This window comes from Malus sylvestris, chromosome 4 (genome assembly GCF_916048215.2).
Source record: "Malus sylvestris chromosome 4, drMalSylv7.2, whole genome shotgun sequence".
Taxonomy (NCBI): Eukaryota; Viridiplantae; Streptophyta; class Magnoliopsida; order Rosales; family Rosaceae; genus Malus; species Malus sylvestris.
This window is the reverse complement of record NC_062263.1, coordinates 25469653-25484413: the sequence shown is the minus strand read 5'-3', so window position 1 is coordinate 25484413 and position 14761 is coordinate 25469653. Positions and strand designations below refer to the sequence as shown.

General features: G+C 37.0%; 3 protein-coding genes across 4 annotated transcripts; all 3 read right to left on the bottom strand.

Annotated features, from left to right (window-relative positions):
* Nucleotides 1-21: 21 nt before the first annotated feature.
* LOC126619901 (probable serine/threonine-protein kinase PBL1) lies at nt 22-3635 on the bottom strand. 2 transcript variants are annotated; one of them, XM_050288333.1, is made up of 5 exons: nt 3388-3635; nt 1895-2582; nt 1403-1660; nt 1030-1149; nt 22-882 (listed from the first exon to the last, which is right to left on the bottom strand). In XM_050288333.1, the coding sequence occupies exons 2-5, from the start codon at nt 2537-2539 to the stop codon at nt 253-255; spliced, it is 1653 nt and encodes a 550-aa protein (XP_050144290.1). In that variant the 5' UTR covers nt 2540-2582; nt 3388-3635; the 3' UTR covers nt 22-252. The 2 variants fall into 2 exon arrangements, with proteins under 2 accessions (XP_050144290.1, XP_050144291.1); XM_050288334.1 differs by lacking the exon at nt 3388-3635 and adding an exon at nt 2907-3303.
* Nucleotides 3636-5990: 2355 nt separating this feature from the next.
* On the bottom strand, nt 5991-7606 carry LOC126618264 (uncharacterized). The gene is made up of 2 exons (XM_050286314.1): nt 7169-7606; nt 5991-6351 (listed from the first exon to the last, which is right to left on the bottom strand). Exons 1-2 carry the CDS (start codon nt 7604-7606, stop codon nt 6328-6330), a joined length of 462 nt encoding a protein of 153 aa, XP_050142271.1. The 3' UTR covers nt 5991-6327.
* A 5216-nt stretch (nt 7607-12822) lies between these two features.
* On the bottom strand, nt 12823-14360 carry LOC126619920 (RING-H2 finger protein ATL74-like). The gene has a single exon (XM_050288362.1). It carries the CDS (start codon nt 13692-13694, stop codon nt 13077-13079), a length of 618 nt encoding a protein of 205 aa, XP_050144319.1. The 5' UTR covers nt 13695-14360; the 3' UTR covers nt 12823-13076.
* Nucleotides 14361-14761: the final 401 nt, after the last annotated feature.

Below are 14761 nucleotides of genomic sequence, written 5' to 3'. Positions count from 1 at the left end.
AACTTAAAACGATGAGGAGGCTTGACAAAAAGAAAACTGAACTGATTGGATTTCGTAGTAAAGGGAAAGTAGATGTTCCCAGTACAACCAGTCATGCACTATATCTACAAAAGGACATCCTCGCTGTTTCGTCGTCTGCCGGACGAGACGACGGTAAGGTGGAATCACATCTTTTATCTCCTATATATTGTGTTGAATCACGACGAACAACAAATTAAAAAATAAAATGATAAAAAGGCACATTATAAACAATCAAAATCCCTCAACACTAGCCCTAGGAAGAGTCGATGATGATGATTTCCGGCTTTCCTGCCGGTCTAACTCCTCAAAGGTGAGGGTGGAGGAGCAAGCACGCGGAGGAAGAGACATTAGTAGGGCAGGTCGTCTGGTAGGTGAAATGGATGGACGGGCGGCTGATGGTGGTGAAGGAGAGAAACTTAACCGAGGTGCAGGGGTAAGAATTCCGTTAAGGCTGGGTGATCTTGACATGTGTTTTCCGGCAAATGCTGGCTCTTGCAATGGAAACCTGCACGAGTGCTTCATGTCTTGTATGATCTTGAGATGCTCAACTACGGTTCTCATGGTAGGTCTTTCTGATGGGTCCTTCTGAAGGCATTTCTGTGCAATGTCTGCCACCCTTCTGGCTGCTTGGGATGGGAAGCGGCCTTTCAGCTGAGGATCCATGATTAGTGAAAGTCGGCAATCATCAGCTAAGAAAGGCCGGCTCCACTTAACTAAATTTCTTTCTTCCTTAGAATGACGGCTGTCTAAATTCCTCCGGCCAGTGAGTAGTTCCAGAAGAAGAATCCCGAAACTCCAGACGTTGCTTTTTGGAGTGAGCATTCCTCTCTCGAGTGTCTCCATTGATAGATTTGCCACAGCCTGCATAATGATAAAAAAAAAGGTTACACATTTAGAGATGTATCAGATCATGTTAAAATTGTTAGTTTGTGTGGGAAATTAGTGCCTACGTACAAGGTTTGAAGACTAATAGCTACTCTGAAATGGAAACAGAACCAACGAACTTACAACGGAATTAGTAGAGATCTCTGCCTCCGGAATTTGGCCGACACAACCATATCCTGAAAGCTTTGCACTAAAATCTTTATCAATCTGTACGTTGGCGGTTGAAAATTCATAGTACATCGCCTGTAGATATGTGAGGTAAATCAATCATCACATAGATGTAGGAATACATGTGATGACATAATCTTTTACAAGACTGAGTTACTTAAAACGTCTAAACACCACAAGCATTTTGACACTAAGGTGAAAACGTAAAAAGAGTTACATTTACCAAATTAACGAGCAACTAGCAATATCAGCTACATGTGCATTTATACACGCATCACTTTATTTCAACTGCTTTTAAAAAACAGATTCAAGAAAAAGTCCTAATTACCTGGAAAGGCCCTTCTTCATGCAAGAAAGTAAGACCTTGTGCAGCACATAAAGCAATTTTCATTCTTGTATTCCAGTCTATTGGAGGCTTGTCTGATCTTCCATACAAAAGCCGGTCTAAACTTCCATGATTGAGCCTCTCATACACCAACATTTTCTGTTCCGAGCCCTCACGTGCATGGAAGCCAAGCAATTTACAAAGGTTTGGATGTTGCAAAGTCGCAAGGGTGTTTATCTCATTTATGAACTCCTTTAAACCCTAAAAAGAAGAAAAAAGAAAGTGAGATTATTGCGCAAACAATCTGAAGTGTACAAGCAAGCGGCAAATCCTAAAACATGATTAATTTACCTTGTTCCATGGCACGAGACATAATCAAACAGTGCATGGAAATCAAGGAATAGATGTGAAAACATGTTTTGAAAAAGGGAATGACAAATCCAACAAATCCGATCTGTAATCTTCATCCTAATAAAATGAATGTTGATTTGTTACCTGAGTGGACGGGTGAAGGCGAGTAACAGTAGCTTCAAACTTCTTTGAGCTCGATGAATCATCTCCAAAGGAAGCCTTATATATAATAGACGAAAGGCCTTCCGACAAGCATTGGTCTGAAGAAAAGTTGTGACAAGCTGATGCTATTTCTTCATACAAAAAGTTCCGTAGTGTTCCGGCAGGTAGTGTTCCAGTTGGTAGTGCTGCTGTAGGAGGCAGTGGCAATGGTCCAGAAGCATAGAGAGAGCCGCTATTAGTCACAGACTTAAAACTTCCTGTAGTCCTCAGTGCAGCAGCAACCTGGGGTGACGGGAGAGGAAGAGGTTGGGGAACCGGTGACAATTGTTCCTTCACTGTTCCAGACCGGTACTTTGAGTCTTCTGGTTCTTCATATTCAGAGAGATCGTCTTGGTCTGCCGCATCAAGGGTCGATGGCGCTGATAATGCCCGTGCTCTATTGCTGACGACTCTATTAGCTGGTTGAATAGGTTTCACTCTGTTCCTAAAACTCGGGGGTGCAGACTGTAATGACCGGGTCTTGGGTTCAGGCAACGTAGTTGGTTTTTGCTCCTTCGGGACACGTTTAATATGAATAGTCTGCTCAGACTTCTTCTTCTTGCTCTTCAAACCTGTGAAGCACCCCATTTTACGTTCAAAACTCTTTTCTGCGTGCAGGTGGCCTACCTTTCTGTGACAGAGAAACAAAGTGAACATGATGTTAGCTTATTTTATGTGAGCGAAAACAAAACCAACGAACCAATCACAACTCTACGAAAAGAACACAAAAGAGTCGTGTCCAGGAACAATGTTAGGCTGGATGAGCAGATATCGAAATCGAAACAAAAGAAGCCAATTAAATTGACTGATAGATGGAATATGCATCTTCTCCAGAAATAAAATAAAATAAAACAACAAAAATTGGGGGATCCAATTATACAGTAAGGTTCTGAAACAGATGCATTCCACTGCATAATTTGGATGAGTGGAAATCTAAATCACATCACTTAAATACCTAAATCTCCCAAATGCCAACTTGCAAATTACATAATATTCTCCATCACCAATGAACAGTTTTTCTACTCAATTTCAACTCCCATGGAATCAAACTATAAACCCATTAATCAATTCTTGCTCCTTTTGAAATTTGACAAATTACCCATTAAAAATCACAAAAATTCCCAGCCCAGATCCATAAAAACCCGAAAATTAGACAAAAACCAATCAATCACAATTGGATAATCACCAAGGAGCTGAAACAAAATTACCAATTTGTACAATACCCTCAAATCAGCAGCATACCAACAAAACAAGTAACAGACAAATGAATCCACAGCACACGTGCCCAGAACTTTCTCGAGAAAATCTCAGGCAGAAGGAAAAAAAAACCACCAAAAATTCACATTTTCAAGATTTCAAAGAGCAAAAAGAACAGGGAATTGAATATACATGAACAATTTAAAACCAAAATTAAAAAAAAAAGTAAAAATATTTACCAGGTTTCATGCAGCTTCAAATGGATTTGAGAGAAATGGTGGACAAATTGGAATCTGCGGCTTGGATTTTGGAGGAGAAAAGGCCTCAAACAAGTCAAAGAAAGCAGATTGGGAAGGGCGAGGGAAGTGAGATGGATTTTAGAGAGGGAGAGAAAAGTAGACAAAAGAAGTTTTGGGAATATTGGAATTGGGGGAGAGAGAGAGAGAAGAGGAGAGAGAGAGTCTCAAAAAGGAAGGGAGCCCAATGAGCAATGGTCAAACCTACCATAAACCATTATTTAATTATCCTAAAACAACAGAATTGGATCTCTTTATTTTGACGATTTTACCCTTGAATCAATGAAAGTTATATGGAGATTGGAAACGTCATGCACCTAGAACATCATTTAGATTGCCCTTAGTGGTTTTTATTTATTTATAAATAAACTATACTATTTACATTAAAAAGACATGAGAGTCGACTAAATTTCACAATGAACTAGTAATAATGTGGTTTAAATTAGCATTTGCCGTCTTTGACGAGCATTGAACCTAAGATATCTCACTTACAAGTAAAGATGAATATCTTTAGACTGTAACTTTTGTGCTCGTAACTTTTTTAAAGTTGGGAAAGAAAATGACCATAACTTTTGAGCTCATATTTGAATATGGATTAAATACAAGCCTTGAGGAAAATGAGTTTTGTTTGCATCAATAAACTTTGTCTTCCTCTAGAAGTGTATTAGGATATCTTCAATGTAAGAAGCAAAATATTTTGAAAAAGTAAAATGGGATGTAAATATTATTTTTGTATCTCAAATTTGCATTTTCCATTGGAGACACTCTAAGAAACTCACATTTGAATTATAAATTTTATTTGTTTTTAAACAAATTGTTCTTGGTTTTTGAACTATCCTTTATCATACCAAAGCAACCAACAATTTGTGGTATAATTAAGGATTAGCATGTCTTAAATTCGACTTTCACTCATACCAACAAAAACTTACTAGAAATTCTTGAGTGATTTTTATTGTTTATTTAGGATTACTAATCCAAGAATTGACGTTGCTTTCTACTAACTAAAATCACTTCCAAGTTCCAACAATATTATAACGTTGAAACTTAAAATGTTTTTAAGGTCATAGGCGTAGTTTTTGCAAAATCACGTAATACAAAAAAGAAAAAAAAATAAAAACCCCTTGAGTTTGAATTAAAATAGCAAAAAAGACTAATAAAATTAGTTTTAACAAAACACTTACGAGCAAAAATATTTTTAAACAAAACATTTTGAAGCGATTTACTTCTATGAGTAATAAATTCATAAATGATCGTATTTCGTCTATTGATGTTGAAAGTGGCCGACCATGATTTGTCAAAGTTTTACTTGGGAAATGCTTGAGTTGTATAATTATGGACCTTGGTCAAAATTATCTTACAATCACAATGAGGTGGTTCCGTAGTTGAAGGTAAATTCTAGGCTAGCATTACTCATATTGAATTCGATTTCTGACGTTAGTGGGTCACACGATGATGGTTAGGAAGAGATTAAAATATTTTTGTGAGCCTTTTCGACCTTCGAAAAACTGTCATAACGAAGTCACAACAAACTATTCTTTTTTTTAAAAAAAAAAAAGAAAAAATAAAAAACAATTGACACGTGTCTTGTTGTCAAGAAAACGGTTACGTGTCTAACTGCCAATGATACATTGCACTTCACCATCTGTGACCGGGAAAAGACCCCACTTCCTTGTACCAAATCCGAGGGCGTTTTGGTCATTCTATTTTTTAATGTATGCGAACACAATCTGACCAAAATGGTAAATTCAAAGATTCAGCACGGTTTTCAACGAAGAGCGCCTCGATTGAAGTGACATCCCAGTCAAAGTTTTTGAAAATTTTCATTTGGTATTTTAAAAACGGCACGTGTCCAGTTTGGTGATGGGTCTTTGACTCGCAACTTCCACCGTCGGATCTGCGGGCTTAGGGCAGATCGACGGCCCACGTGCCGCCTACAAAAAAGCACGTAGGACCCACTGACATCAGCTCTTTTTTTGTATTTTAGTTAATTGGTGAGCATTGTCACGCGCCTGCCCCATGGAGGAGTAATTCTCTATCATCAAACCCATACGTGGGTCCGTGTGCGCCCCATCCGGCCCTTTGCCGCTTTACACTGTTGATATGTGTACAATTGGAACAATTTTAAGGTTGGTCATCATCGAGTGCAATTATGATGAACCCTACTTTCAAATTTCAAACTTTTGATTTTGGGAGTTTTAGATCTTGGAGACTTGGACAAAAATATTTGTATCTATGATAGGATTGTCGTAGTTGCTCTCAATTTCAGCTACGATAACTGAATGTCATTCAATATGATCGAATGTAACGTAAAGTATCTGAAATGGTTTGAATACTGTGAATTTTTGAATATACGGTTAACAAATTGATCTTAACAAATCATTTCCTAATATCTGAATTTATTTCGTTACATACTTTGATCAATATATTTACAAAAAGAAATAAAAATATTGTATTTTTTGTATTGTGTAAAAGGAATTGTTGTTGTCATTGCAAATTTCAATTATGGTAACTGAATCCAAAATAATATGATAAAACGTAACGTAAAGTATCTAAAGTAGCTTGAATACAATAAATCTTTAAATGTACAATTAACAAATTTATCATAAAATATCATCACCTGATATTTAAACTCTTATTAAGCGACGGAAAAATGAAGGATCAGTATAATTTTATTGACCAAAACAAAAAGTAAACCAAAAAAATTTCTTTTGCACATGTGTGATGATTAAATTGTTGAGTGCTTTTGGAAAAGCACTTTTGTGATTTGGAAGCTGAATCAATCTCGGTTTGATTTCGAATGGCACATATCAACTCAAGATCCAATGCGGGCTGGTTCGATGTGAGTCCAATGATTACTCACATGGGCCTATTATGATAGCTCATTTACATAGGTTCAGTCTTGTTGACCTAAAAAGTGTGCAAGCCTCCAATAATGTCACACCGTGAAAAAGTTATGAACGAGATAATGAGTGTCCATTAACCCCTAATCTCGACTAAAGTAGTCTAAAGTATTTCTTTTTATTTATAAATGAGAAATTTTATATTTGATTCTCGTCAAAAACGAGTTTGAATCACATTATCGTTACTCCTTATGATGCTTAACTACTCTCTCACTCCCTTAGGATAAATAATATCATTTGTTAAAAAAAAGAGTCTGCACGAATTTAGGAACTCAGCTCCTCATTTTAGAGGAATTGAACTCCTTTTTATAGACAGGAGGTAATCTAATTATGTGAGATGTCGAGAGTCGAGAGCAATATTTTAGCCATTATTCTCTCACTTTATTTTTCAAATTTCAAGACTACCTTTTGACTCGTATTAGAACACTGTGTTAAGTCAGTTAATTAGAACAATGTGTTAAGTCGGTTAATTGTGCTCTCAATTACTGTTGTAAAGCGAATCCTCTACATGATCTTTTGCCGGAAAAAAAATACCAGATATCAAATCACATCTCACAAATAAACACCAAGATCTAAGCACTCAAAACTAATGCAAATTAAACCTCAAAATCCACATAAAATCTTGTTGTAATAAAGTGCTGTGAAACAATAGTGAATCAAATTAAGAACTTAGGCCATCCATCCATCATCCGAATATAATCCAAAACAAGTTCTCCACAATACTTTAGATAATTATTTAAGCCAACCATTAGAAGCAGCAACACAACCAAACTAAACAAAATAAATAAAAAATGCATACGTGTTAAACTGTGATTTATGCGTACCTCATAAGCAAACTGTTTCAGTCGATTTACAGTGGATTCAGCTTCTGGGCACCGAGGCTTCTTAGAGCGGTGAACACTTAATTTCTTGAAAATACTGAGTTTGGATTTCAAGGATTGTTTCTGCTGCTGCGGATGATGCTGCCGCCGAGAAATTGATGCAACGAATTCCGGATTCTTTTTTGTTTGATGAACTGTGGATTCTGAATTCACTCTGAGAAAAAATTTGCGAAGCTTGAGGGAAATCGAGATTCGGTGGAGCTTCCAAGCGGGCACGATTTGTGTCGATTTAAATTTGAAATCGAAGTTCTTGCATTTGGCTTGAACGTTGATTTTGAATGCTTGCTGCTCCTCTGCTTGCATGATGAAGAAAGACGAGCGGCGCTGAAGAGGTGGATCTGCTTGGCGACATCTCGTAGATTTTACTAGCCGTTGTCCCATATTTTGAATTCTTCGAAAAGCCACTACTTTTAGAGGAAGAAATTTTGTTGGTTTGGGCCATGTGTTATGGGTTTCATAAACTTGGGCCTTGAGAAAGTGCTAAGGATTGTCTTATCTTACTTGCTAGTTTCACAAGTGTTTTTAAACGACTAGAAGCGTTTTAAGAGAAAATATTTTTGAAATAATTTTTTAGTAAAAATGTAAGTTAATTATGAAAAAACACTTGAAGCGATTCTTGTAATAAGCATATAACTAATGTTTTTTGCATGAAGCACTTCAAGTACTTTTGAAATCCAAAAACATTTTCTCTAAAAATGCTTTCAGTCGTTTAAAAACACTTGCAAAATGAAACCTACTTCTTTTCCTGGTGGACTGCTTTTACAAAAAAGGAAATCTCATATATCTAATTTCATCCCCCATATCATGTCAAATGATATACATACAAGAATGTACTAAACTTGTAGACAAATCATATATATTCCCACTCATATTATACTTTATCTTAGGCCAACTCCAACCCATGGCCTAAAATATATAATTCCCCTTCTATTCTCCCCCCAATTCATTCCAACCCAAGTTCTAATTTGGACCTAAAACCTAAAAAAAGCCAGATTTAGCCCAGTATTTAGGCCAATATTAGTGATGGAGCCCTCACCCACGTGGGTGTGTCTCCCACTTGTCTGCCAATAAAATTGAGCCCAACGACTGTTTTGGTGATCAACGGCTCACATTCAAATGGGTTGTTGGTTATATCCACATTTAATTTAGTTAATATTTTTGTTTTATATTTATAACTTTATTGAATTTAACGACTGAGATCGAATATTATTAAATCTAACGGAAAAAAAAAGATCTAACGGTCCAAATTTAAATTCAACGGTTAAAATAATTATAAAAAATTATTTAATTCAAAATTCACCCAAAAACTCTGTAAATACCTATATATTTGTTGAAACATCCACACATAACTCACTTTTCTCCTACAATTCTTCTAATTTTTCTTTCTACCATCTTCCAAAACCATGTGTTTGCTCATGTGTCTTGCGTTTATACATCTCTATCATGTGTTTCATATTCTTAATTAATTTTAGTGTTTCATGTGTCGGTTTAGTGATTTTTCAATATTTATCGGAATTTAAATATTTTAGGTGAAAATGTCCATAAAATTAGGGGAATTTTAACGAAAAGCTCACAGTACTGTTCACTTAAATGAAAAACCACATTTTTACACTAAAAAGTCAATCATGGTACTATTCACTTTACCCTTTATTTTGTCATTTTCGTTAAAACTCAAAGTTTTCAAGCCGTTTTCATTAGTTTTTCTTAAAAAGAATTTAGGATAGTCTACAAAATTATTTTTTTTTTAAAAAAAGCCTAAATTCATTCTTTAATAATCTGGAGCTAAAATTTTAGGCTAAAATGGTTGGAGCAAAAAAGTTGTTTTTGGGTTAAAACCTAATTTTTTTTGGCTAAAAATTTTAGGTTTTAGACCAATGGTTGGTCTTACAAGAGTAACAAATCGTCGTAAAAACTATAATATGTGGTTTTATTCCCATTAATATTTAACGATTTTTTTTACGATGTGATTAACTACACTTTTTAATGTGGATAAGTAATTGATATTATTAGCATTAGGCTTTTTAGCCAAAATGGTCCTTGAGATGTGCATAACACATCACTTTGGTCTATGAGATTGAAAATAAATAGAAATGGTCCCTGGGATTGTCCACCATCCATTATTTTGGTCATTCCGTTGAGTGTCCCGGAGTTCTTGGCCGAAAGTTTGGGCAATTTTTAAAGCTTCGTAACTCAATCATTTCTTAACCAAATTCAACCCATAATACATCAAAATGAAGATAGGAAAGTGTAGAACAAGATTATACCTATTTGAAAGCCCAATAGTTGCTAGAGAATGGCGGAAAATAGCTTGAAAGGTGATTGGTCCGCAGGAAAACTAGAAAACTCACCGGAAACTGGGTAAACTTTAAATGTTCATAACTTCTTCAATGCTCAAGGAAATCGAGTGATTCAAAAAATGAAAATCATACTTCTCGACGAGACAAAGAGAATGATATCTTTCTCAACGGCTAAATCGTCATGGTTTGGCAGGAAAACGGCTCGAAAGTGGCTATCTTGGTCTCGAGTTAGCCACTTTCGAGCCACTTTCTGGCCAAATCATGATGAATTAGCCATCAAGAAAGTTACCATTCTCTTCGTCTCGTTGAGAAGTATGATTTTCATTTTTTGAATCACTTGATTTCGTTGAGTATTGAAGAAGTTATGAACGTTTAAAGTTTACCTAGTTTCTGGCGAGTTTTCCCTTTTTTCTGTGGACTAGTCACCTTTTTGACTATTTTCCAGCAATCTCCGGCAACCATTGGGCTTCCAAGTAGGTATAATCTTGTTTTAAACTTTACTATCTTCATTTTGATATATTATGGGTCGAATTTGGTTAAGAAACGATTGAGTTATGAAGCTTTGAAATTGCCAAAACTTTCGGCCAAGAACTCTAGGACACTTAACGGAATGACCAAAATAATGGATAGTGGACAATCTTAGGGACCATTTCTATTGATTTTCAATCTCAGAGACTATTTTGTCTAAAAAACCTTAGTATTATTAATACTTTAACCTTACAATTATAGATATACAGTAACAAAACTTACTATACTTTTAAGCAAATGCGATCAGTCGACTATAAAAGGAATTGTATATTTTACTGCCGATCATATTTTCACTTATATTTATTGTGATCGGTATGAATCTACCAACTCTTTTTGCTCACTCAGTACACTCTATTATATGATCTATATACGTCACATGATTTTACGTTACATCCACCCCAAAACAAGAAGAAGTGAATAAACCATCCATTTCTTCCCCTTTAGCCTTGACTTATCACGTTAGATCCATAGCCATGCACCTCTCCAATTGATGAAAGGTTTTACTTCGATACAAGTACCTACTAAGAAGTGGTACATGACGAGTAGGCACAAATAGTGGTGGTCCATGGACCATGGTTCACTTATTGCTGTTACAAGGAGACCTTACAAAATGTCGACAGTTTTCTCACATTGTCTTTGGCATAACTTGCAATCATAGAGGACTAGGATCAGCTATTTACAGCAGTAATTGAGTCATCCATGCAACTTTCTTAAGTAAATGGACCATTATTCATGGCTCAAATAAACCCACATGAGTTTAGAGGAATAAGCTCACAAAACCCTAGTTTGCAACTTTGGAGGGAAATTGATTAACTTGTGATGCTGTCAATTTGACGTTTTATTTTAGAAGATATCTGAAACGTATAACATTCTTTTATTTGTTAAGTTTTTACTCACATGGAAGTGCCTGCTTTGTTTGTGATACTATTATTTTGACATTCTAGTTGCACGTAAGTTATTTCCACATAAAATAAAATGACCAAGATTAGAGGACAAAGCTCATGAAATCCTAATTTGGAGGGTGATGCCAAATTGGGACGATATCAGAAGTTCATCATTTTTCGTCATGCGTTTTAATTTATTCATATGTTAACACATAATTGGTTTGAAATACTATCTCCTTCGTGTTCAAGTTTAGGTGTAGGTGTAGCTTTTTTTTTGAGAAAATGTACGATATCCAATAAAGAAGATAACACGTACAATCAATTGTGATATGGTGCATACATTGGGCCTCCACAAAAATCTTGTCTGGGATTTTAACCCAGTCAAAAGAAAAAAAAGTGTCCCGCACCAAACAAATTAAGAAAAACTATCCTCAAAGAGAAGGTCCACAATTACATTAGGAGGTTTTTCAAACCAAAGAATAAAATTATCATTACTCAGACTCATCCGTGTTAATCTGTGCGCCACTTTATTCGTCTCCCTTCCGCTGTAACCAATCCTCCACTACTGGGGCAATGAATGAATCAACGATCGAGTATCATTTAGAATATTCCGAACAGCGAAAAGTCCTCATGACCATCATGTTGTTGGGCTACCATAACAAGCAATGCATCACCTTCAAACACCGCAGCCTGTAGTTGCCTCTCCTTGACCAAAAAACCGCATCCCTAGCTGCCATAGTGTCGGCCAGCTGAGGAGAGGAAATAGCGACATGCCTAGTTGCAATAGCTGCCACAAAGTCACCCCTATCGCTCCGAATCACCACCCCAACACCACCAACACCCCTTTTGTTCGTCCTATGCCACATCAAAATTACATTTAAACGACCCAATATCCGGCTTCATCAATTTCTAAGATACTCTGTAGCTGCGTTTTTCATTTATCAATGAAAAATAAGATTCGAACTTAGGATTCCTTTCAACATTAAGAAGAAACGTAACAGTAGACTAAAAACTAGTTAACAAGTGTTAAACTCAGCACTTATTATTGCCAAGGTGTATAAAATCAGTTCGAAAGATTACAATTTTTGTTTTTAGGGAATGAACGCTCTACTTGTCTTGATATTTTTACTTTGGAGAGAAAAAAAATCTAAAGAAAGCCAAGCAGATATAAGGGAGGAGATCCTCTTGCACATAGGACCAGTGATAGAAGTTTTTGGTTTGAAGTACAAAGATGAGGGGAGGAGCTCCACTTTTAGTCGTGGATCGGTTGGCTTTGGGATAATTTGAGAGAGGATCCTCGACGGATCATCTTTGTGAGGATCTCAGGAATCTTCCAATCACATTTGTTCATCGTGCGTTTGTTTTCGTCAGGTACTGTTTATATTCAATTTTAAATAAAAAAAATTTACGATAATATCTGACAGCACGATATACGATGAACGGATATGATTTAAGGATCATCAGAATCCTCACAAAAAGGCCGGCGAGGATCCTCACTCGGATAATTTATGGTTATGGGAATAAAGTCCGTTCCAACTCACCATTCTATAAATGTATAATTGGACCACGATATGACTAAACCTCTTTTGTCCACACAAAAAAATTGAACTAAACCTCTTTAGTTCTTCTACCCAATTTCATGACACTAAATAATAAACATATAATGCAATTTAGTGTCCATTTCATTCATTGTTTAGTGTTCCTCCAATTCAAGAAAAATTTGGTGCATAGACACGTCATCCATAAACCACTTACAAAGGAATGTCCTCCTCGTATATTTTGATCTCACTGACCTTAGTGCTTATCCCTATATGAGAACTTCCAAACCTGTCGAAGGTTCTGCTCGCAAACTTTGTTTAATTAAAAATTGACTATGAATTTGCAAATCTTAATAAACATTGGTTCATTTGATTTTTGATTTGATTAATTATCAACTGAAATATACATATGATCAGAGAAGTGCACCAGAAGACATAGTTCATCATAGTGATATGAACTCATACTGCTCTTTGTATGATATACAAAATAAATAAAAGTGAAAAACTCCCATTATTTCCTAATTGCTGATTGGCCTCCACAAAATTAGATCCATAAATTTCATAAAACAATAAAAGTTTATGACTTTTGGCCAATTGGCAAAGTTTAAGTCCCCTGCTCAACCACTACGACTACTCTGCCACCTTGCTGGATGGACTCGTTGGTGGCGGCTGCCGATGACCCCTCCGCCGCCGCATTAGCTTCTTGAGTTGAATCTGCAGCCGCAACAGCAGCGGCGGCCGGGGCAGCAGAACTAGTACTCAGCAGCGAATGCCGACAATTCGGGCACGACGAGTGCGACAAAAGCCACGTGTCTATGCACCTCACGTGGAATCCGTGATGGCATTTCGGCAAGACTCGAACTTTTTCTCCGTCTTCGAACTCCGCAAGACAGATGGGGCATTCGGTGGCCGGAATATTCACGCCGGAGCCGTACACCGCAATTGGGATTTGCCTTAAATGCCTCTTCTTCAAGCCGGTGGCGGCCAACTGCGCAGCCGCCTGCTCCGGCGTCTCGAGAGCGAACCTGTGGCTGCAGCGGAGGGCGCAGCGGACGAACGAATTGAGACCAAGTGCGCATATCAAAGCACACAATAAGGCAGCCAATATGATCACCATGTTGGTGTCGAACTTGGCCTCGCTAACGTACGAATCGGCGGCTCTGTTTCCATTGGACAACGGCGCCGCCGTGTTAACCTCTGTTCCGAGGAGATGTCGATGCATGGTTGAAGAAAGGGAAGAAAGTAAAAAGAAGAGAGGAAGTGGAGGGATTTGCAGTTGGAGAGTTCTGGGAAGAACAGGAAAGGGTTTTGTTGTTGTTTTAAGTCACATAATTGTTGTGAAGATTCCAGCTAGAAAAGGACATGGAGAGAGCATATTTTTATTTTGTTTATGCGAGTGGATGTTATCCGAATCGGAGACCCCTTTTTAGCTGGTCCTGGCGAAGTGGATCGAAGAGCAGCTTGACGGACTTACTGTTTCGTCGCTAAAATTCATACTTGTCAAGAATCAATAGGAGAAAAAAAGACTAGGATTCTTCTTTCAGTTATGTACATAAGATAAGGTGACATACCAGCTCACAGTAAAGAAACTGAGGCGATCATACCAGATCAGAGTATCCTATCAGAATTATTAAAAGACTTTGAGCGAAAATAGTACTGGGATGGAAGACATGTTGAGAAGCTGTGGGGTGTCTTTTTGTATAGAAAAAGAGGGTATGGGGGACGGGCTAAATGGACATCCGGCAGCTTGTATGGAGATGTGCATTTAATATTTAAGGAAGGATATAAAGTTGGGGAAAAGTGAGGTACTTTGTGACATCTTTAGCTACCTAATCATGATTAAGAATTTAATAAACCCTTGATTACTTCCAATAATCTACTCTTAATCACATGTTGTGCAGCTGTAAATAGAGCCAAGTAATACCTATATGGTTTCAACCAATGACAAACTGTTGGATGCATGATCCCGTTTCGATGCAGCTTCAGGCACGGTGGAAAATTTTGTTGCCAATATTCCATTTCGGTGGTACGTTACTTTTGACATCACCGGGTACAGATGTGTAGGCCTTTTCCCTCCTTTACTGCACGCAAAAGATACCTCTGGTCACGCACTTGAACCGATGTTGTTAGGGTTTGGATGTATATGAACGACTGTTCGTTTCGACCTAGTTTTTAAAGGTTACTTTAACCTAAAACATGGTGACCTACTTGCATTGCATCTCCTAGTTTTTGCAAATATCTCTTGTGGATTTTCCACCATCACCTAGATATGTATACTTCAATTGTTCT